Here is a 23,819-nt window from a genome sequence, read left to right as displayed (position 1 = left end):
GTTATCAAGTTCAGGACAACCTTCTCTATACATGATTTTCATATCTTGCACTTGTTTTTGTTGATATACGGTTACAAAAGGAGCTAGCCCCCACCATGGTGGGTGAGTGGGTAGCCAAAGACTCGATTGCCCATCCATGATCCTACCACCACCATGGTTAATATAGAAATGCATTTATTTCAGCAAGGCCACACAAGGGTTTCACACGCATTTATTAACCAAGCCACACACCTTTCACACCATTCACAAACTTAAAAAAATATCCATCTATATGTAGAATAAAGTCATGTGGGCCTTCAATGAGTGGAGTACTTTGAAAAGCCTACAATGCCCTAGATGACAAAAAAAAAATGCATTAAAGCAAGCATGCATGTTGTGATGTGAGGAGAGGGGCAAGGAAAACGTTGGACACTAGATTAAATGGTGTGTGGAGTTAGTGCTAGCGAGAGAGGCAAAAAGCACACTAGTGGTAGAACATTGGAAAGCATGAAATGCTTGGAGGTTGGTACTATAATTTAAGAGGGGGGCATGCATTTTTAGAGCTTTTCTCACCTTGGGACTTTGTGGCATATGGAAAAATTGTTATTGTTTAATTAGAACAAGGGGTATGAAAATTTTAATTTGAGAATTGGAAAATTAAAATAAAATCACTACTTCTTATACAAGATGCATTGAGAGGAAAAAAAGAAGAGGAAAGGAGGGCATAGTGTAGTAGGAGGAGGGGCCGCCTTGGAGAGGAGGAGGGTAAGCATGCCCAGGATGCCACTAATTCTAGTGGTTTTCATGTGTTTGTTAGTGCTAGGAAGGGGGACCTTAGGTGCACCTTCTGCTGACCTTATCACCTCCCTTCCTGGCCAGCCCCCTGTCTCTTTTAAGCAATACTCAGGCTATGTCACCATTGACCCCCTTGCTGGGCGCAGCTTCTTCTACTACTTCGTCGAAGCTCAACAAGACCCCCCATCCAAGCCCCTCACATTATGGCTCAATGGAGGTGATTAACCAGCTAATTGAATCGCTTAATCGATACACACCCACTCAATTAATCACCAAATCATTCACTAATCAATCAATTGTTTTCCTGCCTTTGAATCCACGCTCATTACAGCTAAATTGATTGCTTAAGTGGAATTAGCCTAACACTTAAGCTTGATTTTTTGAGCTTCTCTGATGTGTCCATGTTCTTGTAGGACCTGGCTGCAGCTCAGTGGGGCTGGGAGCTTTCACAGAGAATGGTCCCTTCCGCCCCACTCGCAATGGCACACTAGTGATCAATCCTTACTCGTGGAACAGAGGTTCTTAATTACGTTCATTTTGATGCTAAACTACCTCCTGAATTGCTTTCCAAACGATTAATCACCTTCTTAAAATGCTGATTTTTGATAAGTAGCTCGTCAATCTTCCATTGCCGTTTTATGATAGCTTCTTAATTAAACGACTGTGTCAGACTCAGAGGAGCTGAGGTTGTGGAGATTAGCATTATGTGAGATGATAAGCTGAGATTAGTGTTAATTGGGTGGTGATAAGCTGAGATTAGTGTTCATTGGGCATAATGCTGACCACAGTATCAAACGTTCTTTACTTGGATTCCCCTGCTGGAGTGGGGTGGTCATACTCCAATACAAGCTCGGATCTCCTCACTAATGATACATTAACTGGTAATTGCATTCTTTATTAGCAACTAAATTAAATGACTATCATTTTTTTATTTCATACATTAACTGGTAATTGCATTCTTTATTAGCAACTCAATGAAAGAAATGATATCATTTTTTTATTTCAAAATATGCAGAAAAGGGAAAAAAAAAGCAGCTGAAATTTTTTTTGCCTTGTATTTTCCCTCTCTTCTTTTGGGCAGCTCTAGATAATTTTGTATTTTTGCAAAATTGGTTTGAGGAATTCCCCGAGTACAAGTCAAGAGAGTTTTTCATAACAGGAGAAAGCTACGCAGGTAATTTCCCCCAATTTCTCTTCCTGTTTTTTTTTGGAAGATACAAATTTGCATTCAACCAGTGTTTAAAGATAAAAACTATTTAAAGTGTAAATATTTATTCTGCTTTTAGAAAAAAAAATCTTGGTTTGAAAGTAGAAAGTACACATGTTATCACCCCCACACACAAGTGCCATCGCTCGCATACACAAGAGTTTTGAACACATAACCTGGGGACTCTCAAACTCTATTCTAACCACTGCACTAACACACAATTGGCAAAATGTAAATATTTCACTATTTGGAGATTCGAACACACAACCCGGGGACTCTCGAACGCCATTCTAGCCACTGCACTAACACGCAATTGGCAAAATGTAAATATTTTACAATTTGAAGCGTGTCAATCTTTGGGCCTTCTTTTTAAGCCATGAATTAATTGAAAGAGACTTAAGTGTTTTATGCTACCATTTATTTTGGTAGAATACATAATTTATGGTTTCATACTTGGTTTGCTAATCTCTTCATCAAAAGGCTATGACTCTTACTAATATACAATAGTGTAGCTTTTAATACCTTTGGATTATGAGACTTGTAAGTCACCTAATTGCCTACCAAAACCTCAAATGCATTTGCGTTCGTCTAACATCGAAACTAATTCTTAACAAGTACAACATATATGCATAACCATTCTTCCAAGTAGAAGAACTCCAAGGGGTTCAATTTGGTTTCTCACTTGACGAAGTGGACAAAACTCATTCTAAAGAGAGTTTCATAGACTAAAGTAGTTAAGATCAAATAATCAACATTATGTTGTTTTGAAGTTCTATATTGAATTATAATATAGGGATAATGCACACATATGCATTGTTGTTGCAGGACACTATGCACCTCAACTTGCATCCCTTGTTGTGGACTACAACACAGATATCGGCGAGGAAGTCTTCAATTTTAAGGCCTTGGCAGTAAGTGTGAACTCTTTTCTTTCAAAGACTTGATGCTTGTGACTTGGAAATTTTTGAACTAACATGTTTGAGATGTTGTAGAAGACACTACATAAGCACATATGTACTTCAAGTTGACACTTGATATCGAGTCCCTTATCACAAGTTAGTGGTGACAAATACATCAACATATAGCCACTAAAGCTTTTTTAAAAGAAGTTTTTGTAGATTACTTTGCTCCTCTTTGTGCATCCAAGGCTTTGCATATGCTTGCATGTGTGTACACACATACGAACTTGATTTGGGCTTCCATATGAAAATAAGTCACTTCAACATACACCAACTCAATAATCATAGCTTCTTCTTTAAAAACAATTTGGATTAAGGTTAAACTCCAATTTTATCTTATAAACCCTTTTTCCTAATCATGTACATTTTAATGCTAAAACCTTGATTGCTAATCTCGAATTCATATCCTCTTGTAACAAGAGATTGGCATGTAAATAGAGAACTTTATAATGTTAACATTTTTCATTTAATCAAACTTTAAAGTTAAAAGCTTGATTTATTTATTATTAATAAGTGCATTAAAACTCCTTAACTTGTAGAGATTAGACATCTGCTATTGAATGACATAATTGATGATGAGGCAAGTTACTTTATTATTAATAAGTGCATGAAACTCCTTGGCTTGTAGATTGGAAATCCGCTATTAAATGGCTTAATTGATGATGAGGCGACTTACTTTTATGTGTGGACACATGGACTCATATCGGATGACACTTATTCAGTACTAGTGGACAATTGTAACTTTTCTATCTTTGCGTATGCAACGGAAATTTGTGTTTTTGCTCTCCTTGAAGCAGATAGAGAAATCAGCAACTACATAAATGCTTATGATGTTCTCATAGATGTCTGCATACCTGCTTCAATGCTCCAAGAGCTTCGATTGAAGCAACTTAAGGTAAGTCAACTATAATGTTTTTTTTAAACAATTGTGACTTTTTGGCATTTTTTAAAGTCATCATCCATTCTTTGTAGTCCATGGGTGAGACTTATAGTCTTTCTAATGTTCATTCCTAATGGTGGGATTTGAACTCCTACTACAAGCATGAGTGATTTATTGCTAGGCCAACTCATACAGTTTGGTGAAAGCTTGATGACATATATAGTTTATTATTTTAAATAATCTTGAGTCTAATGTGTCCTTAGCTTAATCGAATTATTTTTTAAATAAAATGCTTAGTGATTATATATGTTTGAGATGTATGGAAGACAAAACTAGCACAATCTATATGTGATTAAAGTTGTGTGCTTTTGTTCTCTTCTTGTAGAGGCAATATATCAAGATGGTCTCTTCAAATCAATTAGATGTTTGCATTGATGATGAGATAACTAGTTACATGAACCTACCTGAAGTTCAAGAAGCTTTCCACGCAAACATCACAGGGGTACCTTACACTTGGGGAGAATGCAGTAATGCGTAAGTAGCCATTACTACATTTGGTTGCTCTTTTTATCCTTATCTTATGATGTAAGTGTGTATTTAGAGAATCGGTAGATCATTGATTGCAACCTTCAATGTGTTTTTCACAGACCTCTAGTATATGAGGAATTCAATTTTGATGATTCTATGTTGCCTTATCTAGCACACATCCTTAAGGAAGGTGTTCGCGTCCTTGTTTATAGGTGAGTATATATCCACTCACTTTCTCGGTTGTGATTAGAGGTAACTTTGATTGTGATAATCTATCTTCTCTTTTTACATCATAAACATGCAAGCAATCTATAAGCTTTTTAATGTGCAATTGTGTGGGTTTATATATAGTGGTGATGCAGACACTGTTGTGCCATTTATTGGTACAAGGAAGCAAATAAATGAGCTAGCAAGTTTTCTAAACTTGCAAACCACTATCCCATATAGTGCTTGGTTTCAAGATGGACAGGTACATACGACTCCCATCATTTCAAATTTCTAAACTTTTAACAAATCTTTTTAAGTAGTTTCTCATATATTTGAAATCATGCGCATTTTAGTAAAGAATTGACATTAGTAATTCACATTTGACAAAAAAATAAATTCTTTCGCTCATTTACTTGAATGCCATTCCGTTGGGAGGTGGTTGGTGTGCCACTTTTTTGGATGTCTAAACCCTTGATTAAGAAAGGTTTTTATATTATATGTGCCTCTTTTTGGATGTATAATTTCTTCATTAAGAAAGGCTTCTATATTGTATGTACTTAATTGTATGTACTTATGATCCATGCATAGTGCCCTTCGTCTCCACATAGATTCTCTCTTGCACGATTGTGTATTTCGGTTATCCATTCATTCAAAATTCCTTTTGCCACGTTGATTTTTGGACCAAAACCTTGTAATTCAAGATTATGTGTGAATGTACTTAAAGGACCTTCTTACGTGTGAATATATCTTATAAGACCTCTATGTGTGAAAGTACCTTATGTGAATAAAGGCCTAAAGCTTTATTAAAAGTCCTTTATGTTTCATTTCTACACTGAAGGTCACATTGTAGCTTGCTATCCCTCTCAATTTTAGTGGCATACACCTTGTTTGTTGGCCTTGACTTTTGCACTAGCATCATTGCCCTCCTATCTACCCTCAGGATGTACCCTTTACCTTCATGCCTTGGCCCTTGTGGTTAGCCACCCTTTTTGTGCCTGAGAAAATTTCCATGTTTAGGCTACCTACAATTCTAATGGTTGCCCTGCCACTAAAACAACTCTTGGCACACTTTTACATCTCTTTCATTGCACCATAAGTAGACTTGTTCTCTCCAATGGTTACAATTTTAAGCTTATCTCTCACAAACACATGGTTTTCATCACGATACTACTTTGTCAAAAATACCCCAATTCTCCTCCTTTATTTATGGGCTTAGCCTTAATTATAAGCATACAAAGAGAAGTCGCTATCATAGGTGTCATCTCTCTTTGATTAACCATGTAATTAATTATTTTCAATACCAACTATTGATGGTATTTCACATGAAGGCCTTTTACTATTGATGATATTTCACATTAAGAACTTTCTTAGGCTTGTTAGTAATGCTCTAATGGGTTTCTCTCTCACTAACTTTTTTGTGTTTACACATGGAAGATCGGGTTTTATCCTTCACACACCACGTGGCTATACTCATTATCTCTTGTATGGCCTCAATCTAATGGGCCAGAGTGGTAGCTCATTAAATAGCCCCCTTGAAACCAAATCCAACCTCCAAGGGCTCTCTCTCTTCCTTAAGGATAAATGTGCCTCACACCATGCTCAAATTAGCTTAATCCCCTCTCAATGATTTCTCAAACGTACTCATCCATATCACATGTCTTCTCGATAGGCTTTAAGTTTCTCACTTTGACCTACAAATACAACATTAAGATAAGTGGCCACGCTTGTTTGGCCTCCAAGTGTGTGGCACAAGATTGATGTAAAAATGAGCCCTTGCTCCATAGGATGTCATCACCATAGCATAGCACATTGCACAAGGAGTTTTCTTCCTCATAGATCATGATGCCTCCTTTGTTTGATGATGCCATTTCATGTAAACATTTCACATTGATGAAAAAGTTGAGTATGCACTCTAGCCCAACAGATATGTCTTAGGAAGGCAAGCTTTCTTGAAAGCCAGCATAAGGTTGCTTCTCGTTGTTGTCACTTATCACATACAATTCTATCCCATGTGCATATGACCACTCATTGTCCATCTTCATTTTGGAAATCTTTGATAAGATGCACCTTAGTAACTCCAAGAATCCATCACTCATGCCCAAATGTTGTTCCAATGCTCATATCAAAGTGTGCCACTCTAGAGGATGGCTTCCAAGACATTTAGTCTAAGGAATAGTAGCTCAATCTCTGACCCACATCCAAAACACTTTTTTGCATTTTAATAAGTGAAGTCCTTGGTTGATTCTAGCCTTAAGCGAAATAAGGCTTCATTGATTAGCACTTTGGGACAGAAGTAGCATCATGGACCAAATTTTCTATCTCAAAACTCTCAACACTACTCCAATGAAATCATAACACTCAAGATGAATGTAATCTCCAAGGTGACCCTCCTATTAACCATCTTAAAATCATAACAATTGTTCTCTTTAAAATCTAATGCCACGCGTTAAAAGGAAAATGTGCCCATAAACTTGACATGGTTGTATACATGGGTGTGCACCCCCATGCAAGATATTTGAAAAATGCATCCTTTTTAGCATGCATTCATCTTTGATACTTTGAACCTCTATATTCTTTTCTAAATTTTCTACTCTATTTATCCACACAAACGAGGTATTATAGAGTGTTTTGTGGGCATATAGGAATTCTCTCTCTCTCTCTCTCTCTCTCTCTCTCTCTCTCTCTCTCTCTCTCTCTCTCTCTCTCTCTCTCTCTCTCTCTCTCTCTCTCTCCATGTGGCCCACCCACCCTTCTCCTAACCTCATCCAACTTCCCCTCCTTTTCCACTTTGCCTCCTTCATCCTCTCTCTCATTCTCCTAGCTTCATCCAACCTCCCCCCTCATCCTCTTTGCATCCTTCATCCACTAGCATATTCTTGCATGCATAATACACACTAGTTAGGAAGCACACAAGTGTGTGTGTGTGTGTGTGTGTGGGGTGTGTGTGTGTGTTTTACTAAAAAAAGTGTGTGGTGTGTGTGTGTGATGTTTCCCTTTGAACATGAGGTAAAGTAAATAGATGTTTCCCTTTGAACATGTTTGTGTGTGTGTTTCCCTTTGAACATATGTGTGATGCTTCCTTTTGAACATATGTGTGATACTTCCTTTTGAACGTGTGTGTGTGTGTGTGTGTGTGTGTGTGTGTGTGTGTTTCCCTTTGAACATGAGGTAAAGTAAATAGATTTAATGTGCAGGTGGGTGGATGGACACAAAGTTATGGGAATTTGAGCTATGCAACTGTGAGAGGTGCAGCTCACATGGTACCTTACAGTAATCCAGATCGAGCACTCACACTTTTCATCTCATTCCTAGAGGGCACGTCATTACCTTTGGGAGTTTCAACTCGCTTACATGAACAATAGGTTACCCGATAAACAAAAAATCACCTAGCCTTGTAGCTTATCAATTTTTGTAACCATCATCTGCATGACTCTTATTATCATCTGCATGACTCTTATTATCAATTTTTGTAACCTGCATGCAATTTTATAGTTCAGTCATATGACTCTTATTATAGTTCTATCATTGGGGGCTTGATATACTATATCATAATCAATTCACTAAATAGCTTTCACCTAGTTTTAATATGGAACCTTATATATCTTTTTTGTCTTACTAAGAGAGAAAATTTAATTTCTTGCCATAATGAAATATATTCTTTAAAGAGAATTTATTTTGATCCTATATACCATACCCTCACTTGGATGATCTCTCTCTCTCTCTCTCTCTCTCTCTCTCTCTCTCTCTCTCTCTCTCTCTCTCTCTCTTAACTTTAGGTTCTCCTATTCATCTTCAAATTTCCTCCTTGAGATGTAATACAACAAGTTAAGGTCTCCCACTTGGAGATTTAACACAAACTAAAAAATAACTAAGATGAAAAAGTAACTTATCTAATTTTATTTGTTACAAAATTTATAGTTACACATGCGTATGTGCTTGCATGTGTGTGTGTGTGTGTGTGTGTGTGTGTGTGTGTGTGTGTGTGTGTGTGTGTGTGTGTGTGTGTGTGTGTGATATTTTGCAAACCTTAAAGATTAGAAATATTATTATTTTTTATCATAAAAAATAATATATCTAAATAAAATATGAATTAAAATATAGATGACTACCTAATAATTTTAATCCATCATACACTTAAAATAATTAAACACTAAAATTTTTATCTTAATAATTTTAATATATCATACACTCCTTTTTTGAGTGATTTCCACCAAAACCATTGACCAGATCTTGGACAAGGAGGTATTACTTACGCAACCATATACATGTATATAACCATAGCTTGAATTGACATAATTAGCCCAAGTAGCCAATAATATCTTTTCTTACCAAAATTGGGCTTCCCTTTTTTATAAATAACCTTATGTCCATGCATATGAGTTTTTTTTTGTAGTAAACGACTAAAGCATGTAAGCTTATGAATAAATGCCCAATGATACATAACATATGAAATAATACCAAATCCAAAAATGTGGAACACAGCCAACCAAACTTATACTCTGTACAACACTATAGTTGGTGTTCATATGGTGCTATATTTAACAACCATCATTAATGCAGTAGCACCTTAGTCAACACAACACCCATCACACTGCTAATCACCTATCTCACAAATGTCAACCATGTCATTAAAATTATTAATTAAAACCTACACAATTAATCCCAATACGATAACGTAAAATAGGCACAAATACATGTAACACCAACAATATACTAACTTAGTATTTTAACAAGAAGATCACTTACAATACTAATAACACTAGCATGGCCCCAAATACATATACTAATAACATTGAATCATCAATATTATTTGGTCTCTCCCATAGTACCAACAACCAGTCACACCATGATCTCACCCACAATACCAACCAGCCATGCCATGGTATGATGGTCACCCAAGCTTTGTTGAATAACCATAGAGGGATGAGATCTAACATTCCCTTTTTCTTGAGTTAGCAACTCCCTCTTGCTTAAATTAGTAATTGATCTCAATTGCTAGCAACATTATCTCTTTTGCTTAAGTTAGCAGCAACAACTAACCTCAATTGTTGCATGTTATATTATGAGAGAGAAAAAGAATGAAAAAATAATTGAGGTATTCACGGAGCATCTTCTCTAGGATAGTCCATAAAGATCAAAAGATATTTTGTGTAAACATTGCATGTGTGTGTGGTTGTGTGTTGATGATCAATAATAGTGTCAGGCTTAAGTAATTCTTTTTTATCAACAATTAAGTGGTGGTTCTTTATAGAGTGGATATATAGGAGGCTCTAAGTGAACTTAAAATGTTTTGATCACACATATAGATTTTGTAGAACTCTTCTCACATACAAAGGATTAGGAGGGGCCCTTTATAATCTTAGGGCATTATAATGTGATGTGTTTCACAACGTAAATGCTTTACAAAGGTTAAAGTTGTCAGAAAGATTATTCATAAGTTAATATATAGGTCTTTTCACTAAGGTTGAAAATTCCCTCTTTTCAAGGAGGGAACAGGGGGAAAACCTCATGAATTGCTGCAACCAAGTCAAGGGTCATTACAAAGTTTCTACAATGCATACTTTCTAGGAAATGAAGGAAAATGTGTTTTAGTCTTTGAGCTCCCCTCTAAGTTGGAACCACAACAGCTTAAGGTTGAGCTCCCCTCTAATGTATAGAGGATCTTGCCTTTGCTTTAATCTTTAAGCTCCCTCTAAGTTGGAACCACAACAGCTTAAGGTTGAGCTCACTAATGAGAGCTTTTAGCTCACTGATGAGAGCTTTGAGAGCTTTTAGCTCACTTCACAAAGATGCTTCTTGTAGCCTTGTGAAGAACAGACTCCTGCTATGCCAAAGAAGAGTGGAAACTTTGTAAGAAAAACTCCAAAACCATGGCTAATTGTAGCTACACATAGGGCCACCTTAAGTTGGATACTAAGCTCACCACGTCACACAAGTTTATCTCCACATAGAGCTAAATGGAGAGCTACTACAAACGCTTTTTTTTTAATGTTGTCAATGCGAGCCTCCAACTGTAGACCAAGATGCACCGTAAAATCAAACAGTTTGATGATTCAATGAAACTCGAATTGGGCTAATTGAGATTGGTTTTGCATTGAGCTCAATCGTCACTCACAGTAGGTAGCACAGTGATAGAGAGAATGACCCACTAGGGTGACAACTTTTGCACTTATGCCACTGGCATGGTTGTTGGTGAGATTATGGTTGATATGCTACTAATGAATGGAGACAGTCACATTTAGATTACTACAATATGGCATTGTTATAGCACCAGCTCATATAGGCCTGAGTAAATTTAAGACTTTTTGTACATTTCTGTTATGGGTCACCCTAACCCCCCTTGAAACACATCCAAAAAGAGATTACATGGTAAACCGCAACTGTCGTTGCTGGTGAGGATCTTTCCAATGGCCGAGCTTGTAACCCTTGAGGTCTCCAAGCTCTACAACTCCTTGAGAAGCAATTCCACTGCGTCTCCCACGAGCGTTGTCACACCGTCGCGTTGCACTATGGGTCCTCGTCCCTCCTCTCACCTCACTAGCATGCATTAGGAAGAGAGATTAGGAAGAGGATTAGCAAGAGCAAGACTCAATTGCACAATGGGAGAGTCTGTTGTATTATGAGATAAATTCACTTATATACATGGCCATAAGTGTTCACACTCACATAAGTATATACATGGCCATAAGTGTTCACACTCACTTAAACTGTGGCCGGCCATGCACTTTAGGCTCATAAGAGGCCTAATGCTATTACAATGACTACTCTCATAATATATCCATGAAGTACATCACTTAGGACTTCATCCTATCTTGTTGCCACACGCTCTTAAAGCGGGAATCGCCATAAATACTCCATCACACCATATGGGCGCTCGTCCAAGTTGTAGCTTTGGACACTATGGCTTCATATCTTGAATGTATGACCCTTTGGTGTATCTACTGTGACTCCTTGATGTAAGATAATGGCGGTAGCTCTTGTTAACCCTAGAATTGGGTTAACATTCCCCCCTTCCTAATGGCGATCGCGTCCTCTCATGATCGCGTTGAAGACCTTTGTGTGGGGAGAATGAACAAGCTTTGTCGATGGCGCTAATGTTGAGTGACGTTCAATGGTCTTTGTTCCTTCAGAAGGAAATAAGAAAAGCTAGTTAATGAATGAAGAGGTTAGTGGTGTATTGGGAATTCCTAACGGGGGGTGGGGTTTTTTTGAATGATTGCATTTTTATATTTGTGTGAGATCCTTTTTTTCTTTCTTTTTTTTTCTTTTTTTGACTTAATATGTTTTTGGCAATCATCGGCAAGGTTACATTTGATTTTTGTTAGTGGGGACACTGAGAGATGTTAATAATGGGTGAGAAGAGAGGGAAGAATTCGGAGGGAACGTAGACTTAATCATGAGAATGAGATGGTGATTCTTAGTTCCTCATTTGATTCATTGAAGCAACATTCATCTTTATAAGTAATTGGCTTTTGATGATGTCCCTTTGTGTGGCAAGATTCTTATCAAATGTTGTTGAGAAAAGGACCTGTTCTTGTCTTCTTCTGCCATGTGCTTTTTATGTTTTTATGTATATTTAACTGCTCTTATGAAGCAAATTTACATGTTTTTATGTATATTTAAGTACTTTTGATGATGTCCCTTTGTGTGGCAGGATTCTTATCAAATGTTGTTGAGAAGGACCTGTTCTTGTCTTCTTCTACCATGTGCTTTTTATATTTTTATGTATATTTAAGTGCTCTTATGAAGCAGATTTACATGTTTTTATGTATACTTAAGTGCTCTTATGAAGCAGATTTACATGAAGTACAAGAATTGAGTCATATAGACTCTTATTGATCTACTCTGTGTGTTGAAGTAGCCACTTGTTGGGTGAGGATTGAAAAAATTACGTCGACTTGCGAGACTAATATCGATATATTCAGTAAGGAGTGAAGATCATTGATTTGTGAAGATGGTAGCATCGTTTGGAGAGGTTTGTAATTTCAAGGAAAATTCCAAGCAATGGGTTGTACCATTAACCAAACAATGGGTTGTACCATTAACCAAGCTTTCGCCCACCATGGTCCCCCCATCCAGAGATGTACCTGGAAGTTGTTGGTACCTGGAAGTTTTTGATATTGAGGTCATGGTTCAAATGTTCTCCAGTGCATGAGTACGGATATGTACTCATGGAGCAGCTACTACATTAATTCATCCAGAAGAATAGTAAGCAATAAGCTTAACAAATCTATAATGGCTATTGATGAAGATCGTTGTTGGGAATGTGGTAATGCGTGATATGGCTTAATCCATGAACGAGGCTTAAATCATGCAAGTGCAGGTTCTTAAGCCGTGAGACTATAATTCATGAGAAACCTGAACTCGTGAGATTGCAGGATTTTTGGCTGTGAAGGGTTATTTCGTGAGATGGCCTAATTCGGTGAAGTTACAGGTTTTGACCCCGAGGGTTTTTTTTTAATGGGTCATCTAGGTCATGACTTGCAAGCAACCGCTTCTTATGCACTTATTTCTCACATCCAGAGGGGTGACAAGAGCATTGTTATTTTGTCCTTGATGTGCTCATAAGTCTTCATTACAGATGTGGGTATTGATTCTGGAATTTGTTGCTCAAATGTAGTCGAGGCAGTAGGGAAGACTGCTGATTGTTTGGTTGAACACACAAGCTCTTGTGTTGGTGCTAAATGCACGAGAGTTGTTGAGTGATTTTCTTGTCGTTGCTTGGGCCTCCATTCTTGTCAAACTTTAGGTGGGGTTGAAGTCAATGTGGTGAGGTTTTCTTCACATTGATCGATTTCGGTAACCATATGATGGAATTACCATCATAGTATCCTTGTTGTTGAAGCACATGCACAGGCACCCATATTTGATATACACTATAAATTGGTGGCCGATGTGCTTGGTGTTGAGGCTTTCTTCTTTGTGCAAGCTTAGGGGACTTTGTGATGCACTTGGGGACCCAAGCTTTGGTATTTCTTTGTTGGTAGCACCCTTGTGCATGCAACATTGTTTTTGGTACCCACACTTGTTGCATTGGTGGAGTTCTTTGAGGAACTCGCATACGCTTTTGTGGACGGTGTTGTGGAGTACTTTTCTTCTTCCTTGGCCTCCAAGTGTTGCATTGAGAAAGAGGTTTTAACTATCGAGGCACCCAAATTTGATTGACACCTTCATAGTAGCCCTGAGCTACAAGTAGCTGCTTCCCTGAGCTACAAGTAGCTGCTTCTCCACCTTCATAGTAGCCCTGAGCTACAAGTAGCTCCTTCTCCACCCACATTTTGATACTATTCAGATACAGTGATTGTGGTAGCCTTGGTGGAGTTTTCTTTTGGGTTGGTGTGGAAGGTTTGGGGCCCTCCTTGACTTTTTTTTTTTGCGCTGAGGCTGCAAGTTTGAGACTCATGGGCATTGTTGATGATGATGAGGTTAGAGTCTCTTGTGGAGTGGCTATCGATGAACGAGACCTTTGAGCATGTGGTTGTCTCCTTTGGTGAGGTTTGTCGAAGATGCATAGGTTCCGGGGTCTTTCCTTTGATTTCCTTGTTAGAGATAGATGGTTTGGCTCTGGGAACTTCTTCAGGAATAGCTATTGATTGCGAGGTTTTGGCATCAAACTTCATAGGTGAGGATGGGGTTGAAGGAGTAGATGCTTTATCGGAGTCGGTCGTTGATGCAGATAGTAGGTCATTGTGTAGAGAGGCTTTTATGGAAGAGGCTTGTATCCTTTTGCATTCACATCATAGAAATCCATTAAAGTTGGATCCTCTTCCTAGTAGTATGGTATTGTCAACTTTTTGTCGACCATCATGATGACTCTATCACTAGCAAAGCACAGTGGTGCTTGGGCAGCAACAGTCCATTTATGCCCCAAGAACAAATCTACTTCTAACACATACTCAACCACAAAAAACTTGCAAGTAAGGGGGTTAGTTTCAATATACGTTGTATGTTCAAAATACCCCAAACATGGCATGTTCAAGTCTTGTGTAAAGGTAATCCTTTTAGGATATGCCGTGAGTGTTGGTTGACCTAAAAATTCCCATAGCTCGAGGGTCATGAGATTGTGTACTCGTGTTAGATAAAGCTGTGCTTGAGCTATGGTGATTTTATTTGCAATTTCCAATCCAACCAAAATCCTAGGGATCTTTTCAGTAAGAAATGCTAGAAGTTCCAGCTCCTGCAAGGTTTTTTCCTCCCGTAGCAATTTTACATTGCTTTGCAGGATTGTTCAAGGTGACTGTGTGCATGGATTCATCTATTAAATACAACAATTCACTTATCCAAGTTCCACCAAGGATGACATCATACTCAAGAGAAGTTGGGTAACATGGAATGTAAATTCCATATCGCCACCATCAATTGTTTGAGTAGTGTATCTAAAGTAACCTAGCACTTCAATGTTTTGTCCCTTGGCTCCTTGTACACAAGACTATTCTTGTAGGGATGAGATTAGGTTGTCCTAATAATGACACCCAAGAGTCTATTGTCACGATGTTATGACTAGCTCAAGAGTTAATCAATGCGCGTTTGCACTTAACATCATTGCCTATAGGGAAATCCAACCATACTGTGATAGAAGCTTCCAAAGGAACAATGAGTGATTCGGTTATTGTTTCGGCTTCAAATCTTGTTTCTATTCCATACTCCCATTCACTTTCATCCTCATTTTGGCTTCCAGCTTTATCAAGAGTACCCAATACGTACACTGGCACACTCGACCCTCTGACAATTCTTAATGAGGTCTATTTGGAAATTTGCGAATCCTTACAGTCTTGTTTCATGGAGTTCTTTATGTCTTGGTATAACTCAGGTTGAGCCCTTAAAGGTGCAAGTGCTGATGTGATGCTAGCTTTATCATGAGAGAAGAGCATTCCTCCGAATGAGGTTTTGAGAGACTGTTTTAATCTTGTAAGGGAATTATCGAATTCCTCACGTGATTTCTCAAGGGTATAGTTCGTACAATCTATTTCAAATGACTCTTTTGTAGAAAGTATGTCTTTCTCTTAAAAGGGGAATTGGTACTCATCTAGGCTTTTTATTTTGGTGTTGTTTTATAATTGGCATTATGATGCTTAATCACAACCAGTGACCCTGTAAGACATTCAACCAAGCTAAGCATGCTCTCCTAAGCTTGCTTTTGCATTCCACATATGTCATGTGATCATTATTATCCATTTGGGGTGGTTGGGTGGGTTCTAGTTTCTTGATTGGTCTATGTGGTGCATTGAGCGAAGAGGAAGAACTTGTTTCATCCTCACTTAGTGATGTACTAGAACTTGTTTCATTCTCTGACTTTCTTTGGCTTGTCAGTTTTTCATTACATTTACCCATGCGACGAGATCGAATTTTCTTTTAGGTTTTTGTATCCTGTGTCGCACATATAGGTGTTGAGGTTTGTGTGGTGGTCTTTGAGGTGGATGCTTCTGCATCATGTATAGCTTTTGGCTCTTTTGTGTTTATGTCCCCTTTTTGGGTTTATGTCCTCTACAGGCTCCTTGTCCTTGTTTTTTAATTCGACCTTGGTTTTGACAGGTTGTTGTCCTTTGTTTTTCTTGATTTTAGAAGGTTTTTCTCCTTCTTTTTAGTTATGTTTTGAAGCATGTTCTTCTAACCATGGCTGGACTTTTCATGGCCTAGTTTTTCACGAGGCCGGACTTTTCATGGCCTGGTTTTTCACAGCCGGATTTTTTTCACGGCGGTCGAAATTTTTTTTTCTCTTTTTTTTCTGGAGTAGTGGGAATATGAATTTCCCTTTTTAAGGGAAAATATTTTTTGAATTTAAAATGAAAGGGGTTGGGGCATTTTCCCAAAAGGTAAGTGGGAATCAAAAAAGTCAACCTTTTAATGATACCCCTTACACCCTTCATAAATGACCCCCAAAATGGACAATTTTGACAACTCATGAGCATCTACTCATTAGATTTAATGAGTTATGTAAAAAAGTGATTAAGAATTAATCCAAAATTAATCTTTTCACTAATCTTTCCCTCTTTTACACTAATCAAGGACTCTAATTAACCACTAATTCCTAATTAATTCACACAATTGAGCACATCATTGGATAGAGCAAGGGAATGCTAATCTTTGTGCATTGATAATTGTGTAAATTAATCTAAAATAAGAGATTAATTAGACTCTTAATTATGGTCTCCTCTTTTAAGGCAAAATTAAGCAAAGAGAGTCAAATTTCTCCAATGGATGTGATTAGGTGTTTTGATGCATCTAGATGCTCTCAAAACACTCAAAAACACCAATTTCGACTACTCATATGATCCATTTAGACTCCAATTAACACATTTTCTAAATTTTTGGCATCTTAAATAAGATTAATCACCCTTAAATAAGATTAATCACCCTTAACAAAAACCAATCCATTAAGAGAAATTAGTCAAATTCAAGGGTTTTTTAATGGTTTTAAGAAATTTTTTGAAAGATTAAGCTGCTCCTAATGCTTGCTAACACTCTAATCTAAATAATTTCAATAACAAACCCACAATTAAACTAGAATTAATGATCTTATTTCTATGTTTAACACTAAAGAGAGCTAACATTCACTAAAAATTGCATTGTATTGCATTATTTGATGCAATGGATGCAAACTAAGCTTAATACAAACTATGTGCAAGCCCTAAGAACATGAAAAACCATAATAATAATAATAATAACAACAAATTAATCTAAAAATTAAGCAAAAAATATTCTTTTCAAAAATTAAAAAAATCTATTCTACACCAAATCTCATACCAATCAATCAAATCCACATCTTTTTCATGGAAAACCATTAATCAAGATAATGGGCAATGGGTTATGCATAGATTAGAGGGAAAACGATAAAAAAAGCCAAGGGATGGCTCCTCGACAGGCGGCACCAAAAAAGTTATGGGTCACCCTAACCCCCCTTGAAACACATCCAAAAAGAGATTACATGGTGAATCGCAACTGTCGTAAGGATATTTCCAATGGCCAAGCTCGTAACCCTTGAGGTCTCCAAGCTCTACAACTCCTTGAGAAGCAATTCCACCATGTCTCCCATGAGCTCTACGGGTCCTTGTCCCTCCTCTCACCTCACTTCACTCACACACACTCACTAACACGCATTAGGGAGAGAGATTAGCAAAAGCAAGACTCAATTGCACAATGGGAGAGTCTGTTGTATTATGAGAGAAATTCACTTATGTACATGGCCATAAGTGTTCACACTCACTTAAACTATGGTCGACCGGGCACTTTAGGCTGCTCATAAGAGGCCTAATACTATTACAATGACTACTCTCATAATATATCCATGAAGTACATGACTTAGGACTTCATCCTATCTTGCTCTGCCACACGCTCTTTGTTGAGAAAATGTGGTGCTCATGCTAGATCAAGTGTGTGGAGGAAAAGAACTCACAAAATACAAGAACAATATCTTGCTTATTAAGTTGTTTATGCATACAACTAGGCCTTGCTTAATACAAAATGCCTCCTAGCTCCACCTTTAAATAGATGAGCTAGTGGACCTTAAGTCCCTTCACACTCTTGCCCTTCTACATAACCTTAGTCTCTTAATACCCCCCCTCAATTCCAACTATGAAAGAATGGAATAGGTGGTATTGGACATAGGATGCCTTTATAACATTAGGCGTACAAGGTTTGGAATATAGGTGTGATTACATTGAGATTTAAAATAATTTCTCAGCGAAGTTAAAGGCTGAAACAAAGTTTGCCTCTGACTCTTTGTTAGGACATTTAGAAGTGATATGTCCCGTTTGTTTACATTTGTTACATTTCATTTTGTTGGGATATTTGATCCAACAATTTGCCAAATGACCCACCTTTTTGCAATGGGCACATCTTACTTTGACCACTTGATGTGACAAAGCTTGTTCGATAGTCGTTGAAGTGGTTGCATTTGAAGATTCAGCTCCTCCCTTTGGCCTCTTTTCTTCATCATCAAGACAAGATTGAATGACTCCTTCGAGGGTGGGATTAGGTATGTTCTTCAAGGTGGTGACTAAGGTGGGGTACACCTTCTTGACTGCTTTTAGCAAAACAGCCACTGCATCATCTTCATCCATTCTTGCATTCACTGATGCAAGTTGAGCCATAAGGCCCTTCAAGTGAGAGATGAAGGCTCCAATGCCATCTCCCTCTTTGAGTTCCAAGCTAAAAAATTTAATTTTGAGTGAGATATTGGAATTCTTACCACGAGCTCCATAGAGCTTATCAAGCTCATCCCATTTCTCCTTTGCAGTCGGAGAAGCTGGTCCACATGGTGAATGAGTGCCTCATCAAGATGAAGCATGATGATGGCTTGTGCCCTCTCATCATCTTCAATATCTTTAGCCTTTGTTCGATCAATGACCTTAGTGCTGGAGATGAATGGCCAAAAACCTTTGGACATCATCTTGTATTTGACAAGGACTTGCCAAGTGTGGAAGCCCTCTCTCGAGAACTTCTTGATTTGAGTGTTATCCTTTGACATTGGTTATTGAAAGAGGTTATGAGAGAGTAATGGGCTGATTTATGAAGAAGAAAAAACCAAAAATTTATGATATTTAGGCTTAATTAGAAAGAGAGGCTTATGAGAGTGCAACAACCCTAATCAAGTCAAGAATGTTGCATAAATAGGAGATTAAAATAGTAATTTTTATGGTTTAACACTTAGGTTTTGTGCCCAATTACTAATTTTGATGGGGATTAGCTTCATTAGTATTAAAGAACACTTTGGTTGGTGATTAAGATCACCATTAGTGTTTAGAAAATATAATTAGTGCTTAAAAGTACATTTTTAGTATCTAATGATACTTATTTTGGTGATTAGATTCAGCATTAGTGTTTAATAACACTCTTAGTATTTAAAAACACTTTATAATAACTTCTCTTTGCTGGATTAATAGCTTCATTAGTGTTAATCAACACTATTAGTGCTCATAAGCACACTTTGAAAAGCTTTGAAACCTTGAAGGGTGATGTTGATGATGGAGCTTGATGAGAATGAGGCTTATGGATACCTCATGTGGTTGGCCACCGCTTCAAAATCAAGAGAAGGATTAGCAACAAACATTCACAACATCTTTTGGGTGATTAGAGCAAGGAGGGAAGGATTAGAGCAAGAAAAAAAAGTCAAGTTTGAAGCTTTAATGGAAAGCTTCCATGGAGAAACTGCAAGCGACTGGTTTTCTGTTTCTCACGACTGATTTACGCCACCATGTGAGCTCAAATTTGAGTTGTAGATAGGGGGAAGAGTGGGCTACAAAAGCCCTAAAGCAATGTTGCCTTTAGTCGCTTGTAGGCGACGTATGGCTGTATGGCCACGACTGCAGCCTGAATCTGCATCGGCCTGCAAACAGAGCAATGCCACGATGGAGAATGGACGAAGCAGCTGATGAGCAGTACGACCACATGTGCCCATGCCTTCTCTTCACTTCTCTTGAAGAAATCTCTGAGAGTTATGGCCTCCACGGGCTGCTAGAGCTCCTCCACTGCCAGGGGGTTGAGCTCCACAAGTAGAAGGAAAAAATGAAAAAGAATGACCTAATCTACACCACAAAGGGCCTAATCAACCTATGCTCTAGATACCATGTTGAGAAAACGTGGTGCTCATGCTAGATCAAGTGTGTGGAGGAAAAGGAACTCACAAAATACAAGAACAATATCTTGCTTATTAAGTTGTTTATGCATACAACTAGGCCTTGCTCAATACAAAATGCCTCCTAGCTCCACCTTTAAATAGATGAGCTAGTGGACCTTAAGTCCCTTCACACTCACACCCTTCTCTTCCCCTTCTACATAACCTTAGTCTCTTAATACTCTTGAAGCGAGAATTGCCCATAAATACTCCGTCACACTATTACAGGCGCACGTCCAAGTTGTAGCTTTGGACACTATGGCTTCATATGCAGAAGCAGATCGATACAAGCTGGAGCTATGGCCGGACGAGCTCTTGGGCGTGAAGAGCAGCGACTTGTGCAAGGGGCTCGTGGAGGGATGCATTTCAAGCCTTCCTCTATCGAATCCCTATCTGGTGAGGACAGTATCTGGATGCTCGTGGCAAGTGAGAGCTGCGCAAATGGAGTGCAGGAGCAGGTTGCGAATTGTTAGGGTGTGTTTGGCGGACTTTATAGCACAGAGTCGTGATTCATAGCCAGCTCTGCCATAGCCATGTTGTGGCTTTTCATTGGTAGTTTCTGGCCGGCTTTTGCTGGCATTTCAAACGGGCTTCCAAGTGTAATCTCATCACTAAGATATTTTCCATGGTAGCTATCGTTTTCTCAAATTTGACTATTTCTTGCTCTCTCTCTCTCTCTCTCTCTCACACACACACACCTACCTTGCCTCCCTTCCTTCCTTTTCACCCCCCTTTCCTTTGAGAGCCCTCCAACTGGCTTAAAGAAGTCCCATTTTCTGGTCACTCTTGCTCAAGTTAAGTACCTCATCCTCTCTAATTTGGTACTCTTATGCTCTCTCTCATGTTGCAGTGCTTATCCTTCCCAATCTCTAGCATTACCTTGAAGTGGTATCCTCAAATTTTTTTGTGCAATAAAGCTTTCAGATGTTGCAATCAACCTACATTAGGTGTATTAATATTCACTCCCTTTCCTTATATCTATGAAAGGTAGAGGAAAAGGGTCGAAAATAGTGGCATCATTGAGCTTCTTGTAATCCACACACACTTTGATCCTAGCCATTTTTCTTTGGCACTATTAGTATGGATAAGCCAACTAGTTAAATGAATTCCACTTTGAGCAACTTGTCAATTTCCTCCCACTACAAAGAAAAGCGATCATAGGCACGTTTTTAGATGCATTTTGATAACGTGCTTTAAAATGTTACGGGCGCATTTATAATCGCGTCTACGGACACGCGTCTATATGCACGTCTATTTCGACATCTATATACGTGTCTATAAGCGCGTCTAATGATATAGACACGTATATAGACGAGTATAGATGCTAAAATAGACACCTTTATAGCCTCTATTATAAACGTGTTCATAGACGTGCATATAGACGCGTATATAGACACATAAATTGATGCCCTTATAAACGCGCTCTGGAATTAAAAAAAAAAATCAGAGAGCTGCTTGTACAGATGTATAGCTGCATTTTCTACACATGCAGCTGCATTTTCTACACAGGCAGCTCTCTGGTTTAAGGTTTTGCTTACTTGTACATAGACGAATCAAGATCAACAAAGATATCAACATAAAAACTTAAATTAAAGATAGATATGCACAAAAAGATTTGTGAACACACTTGATTAAAGAAGATGAGATTATATATTTTATATCCAAAACTTTCTCCATACATGATCGTAGCCATATAAGGTTTGAATAAAAACATAGATACATAAAGAAGATGAAAAATTTCATCTTAAATCCAAGAAATTATCCATACATGATGGTAGCCACATGAGGCGTGAAAAAGAAACATAGTTGCATAAACCAAAACTATACATGAAGAAAAACTACAAGGAAAACTACTCGGAGGAGTCATCACTCTTCGAGTCATCTTGTCCTCCTTCTTGTCCACCTTGTGCCTACACAAAGTGAAGATATATATAAATAAAAATAGAAAGTATTATAAAGGTCGAAATATATTTTGTAAATAAAAATAAAAAGTATTACCTGCATTGGTGTTCTCCTTGCTCAATTGTATTGTTCGTCGGAGATGATCCCTTCATCGTGAAGGTAATCCCATGTATCTCCTCTACTGTGGGCGACAATGGTAGCCAGTCTCTCTGCTAGGGTAGGATCTCTACCCACAATGTCACGCTACATCACAAGACAAGCATTATAATACAACTCAAATAGAGAGAATACAAAGAAAAGACATGAAGTTGCACTATACATACAAACTCGGCCTCCCATGAGGCACGACCCCAGATCCGAAGTGTGACGATCCATATCGCTCCATTTGTATTCGCCGCGCTTCTCTTTGTTGCTGGTTCACTACTCCTTCTTGGCTTTCTTCCACTCGCCCTTATGAGCAGTAGATGGCTTGCCGTGTCCATTTTGACCGGCATCTATTCGGGCTTTCTCCTCCTTTGCATGTCTCCTTACTAGAGACCTCCTATTCTTAAGTATGTCTTTGATTTTGTGTTGCGCCCATCTATTGTTAAAGCTTTGGTTGTGAGGATTAGGATACTTTGTGGACAGCTTTAATGCAATCATCCACTAGGCTCTTCCTTTGCTGCTTAAAATGTATAAAGCAGTCTTTATAGTGTGCAAAAACTACTTGCGCAAGTAGTTTACCACCTCCTTCCTACGAGAGTCATCAACTATGCTGCCCACATCTGTGATATCATAATATGATATATCACCCATGATGTGGTGGTGACTCTGAAGAACTATCCCCACCCCCAAAGCACTGCCCTAGTAGGCATCCTCTACCTCCACTCTCAGTGCTAGTGTGGCATGAGGTACGACCGCTACTATCTCCAAACGACTACCCTCCCTACACGATGGTTGCCACTCTCATGAGAGCCATGATGACTGTGAGGTGTCACATCTCCTGAAGGTGCGGGTGTAAGAGATGTTGTAGCACTAACTGGGGCTGACGGATAAGGGGTGAATGTAAAGGCAGGTGAAGTGCCTAGCAAGGGTAAAGTGCTTGGCAAGGGACTCTGTTGGGCTGTGGGCGGACCTAACGGTAAAGGGGTGCCTGCTACATAGGCTGCCAACTGCTCGGGGGTGGGAGTATAGCCAAAGATGCCCTCTACCTCCCTAGCAAACCGTCGTTGAGACTCGATGAGAGCCTCAACCTGTGGGTCTATAGGACAAGAGGACAAGGACCCAGGCCACATCTATACAAACAAAGAAAATATTAAAAAAATATTATGAAATGAAGACTTCCGGCTCTTTAAGTCAATTGACCCTGGGAATCATCTCATTAAGAAAGCATGTAAGCCATTATGCAAGCCGTTATACAAGCCGGGAATCATCTCATTCCCGGCACTATACGTTATGCAAGCCGTTACGCAAGCCTTGCATAAGCATTATGCATTAGGCCTTATACATAAAGTTTATGCATAAGGCCTTATGCATAAAGCAAGCATGCATACATAGAGCTTAATGCATGCATAGAGGTCTATGCATAGATCTCTATGCATTATGAATGCATGCATAGAGCTTAATCTATGCATTAATCTCTACGAATAGAGCTTAATACATAGATTAAGCTCTATGATTAGAGCTCTATTCATAGATTAAGCTCTGTGCATAGATAACCTACAAAACAAAACCCCTCTTTTTGGTATATAAAAATAGAGGAAAGAGAGG

At 38.4% G+C, this 23,819-nt stretch overlaps 1 protein-coding gene across 1 annotated transcript; it reads left to right on the top strand.

The window, feature by feature from the left end:
* The first annotated feature begins 460 nt into the window (after positions 1 to 460).
* LOC147615162 (serine carboxypeptidase-like 44) lies at positions 461 to 8,120 on the top strand. The gene is made up of 10 exons (XM_086779168.1): positions 461 to 991; positions 1,188 to 1,292; positions 1,563 to 1,655; positions 1,856 to 1,948; positions 2,807 to 2,892; positions 3,569 to 3,835; positions 4,206 to 4,354; positions 4,468 to 4,560; positions 4,700 to 4,817; positions 7,750 to 8,120. Exons 1-10 carry the CDS (start codon positions 751 to 753, stop codon positions 7,915 to 7,917), a joined length of 1,413 nt encoding a protein of 470 aa, XP_086635294.1. The 5' UTR covers positions 461 to 750; the 3' UTR covers positions 7,918 to 8,120.
* The last annotated feature ends 15,699 nt before the right edge of the window (positions 8,121 to 23,819 follow it).

Source organism: Cibotium barometz, chromosome 40 (assembly GCF_041138505.1).
Source record: "Cibotium barometz isolate CiBa-2024 chromosome 40, ASM4113850v1, whole genome shotgun sequence".
NCBI classification, from domain to species: Eukaryota; Viridiplantae; Streptophyta; class Polypodiopsida; order Cyatheales; family Cibotiaceae; genus Cibotium; species Cibotium barometz.
This window is presented reverse-complemented; position numbering and strand designations above follow the sequence as displayed.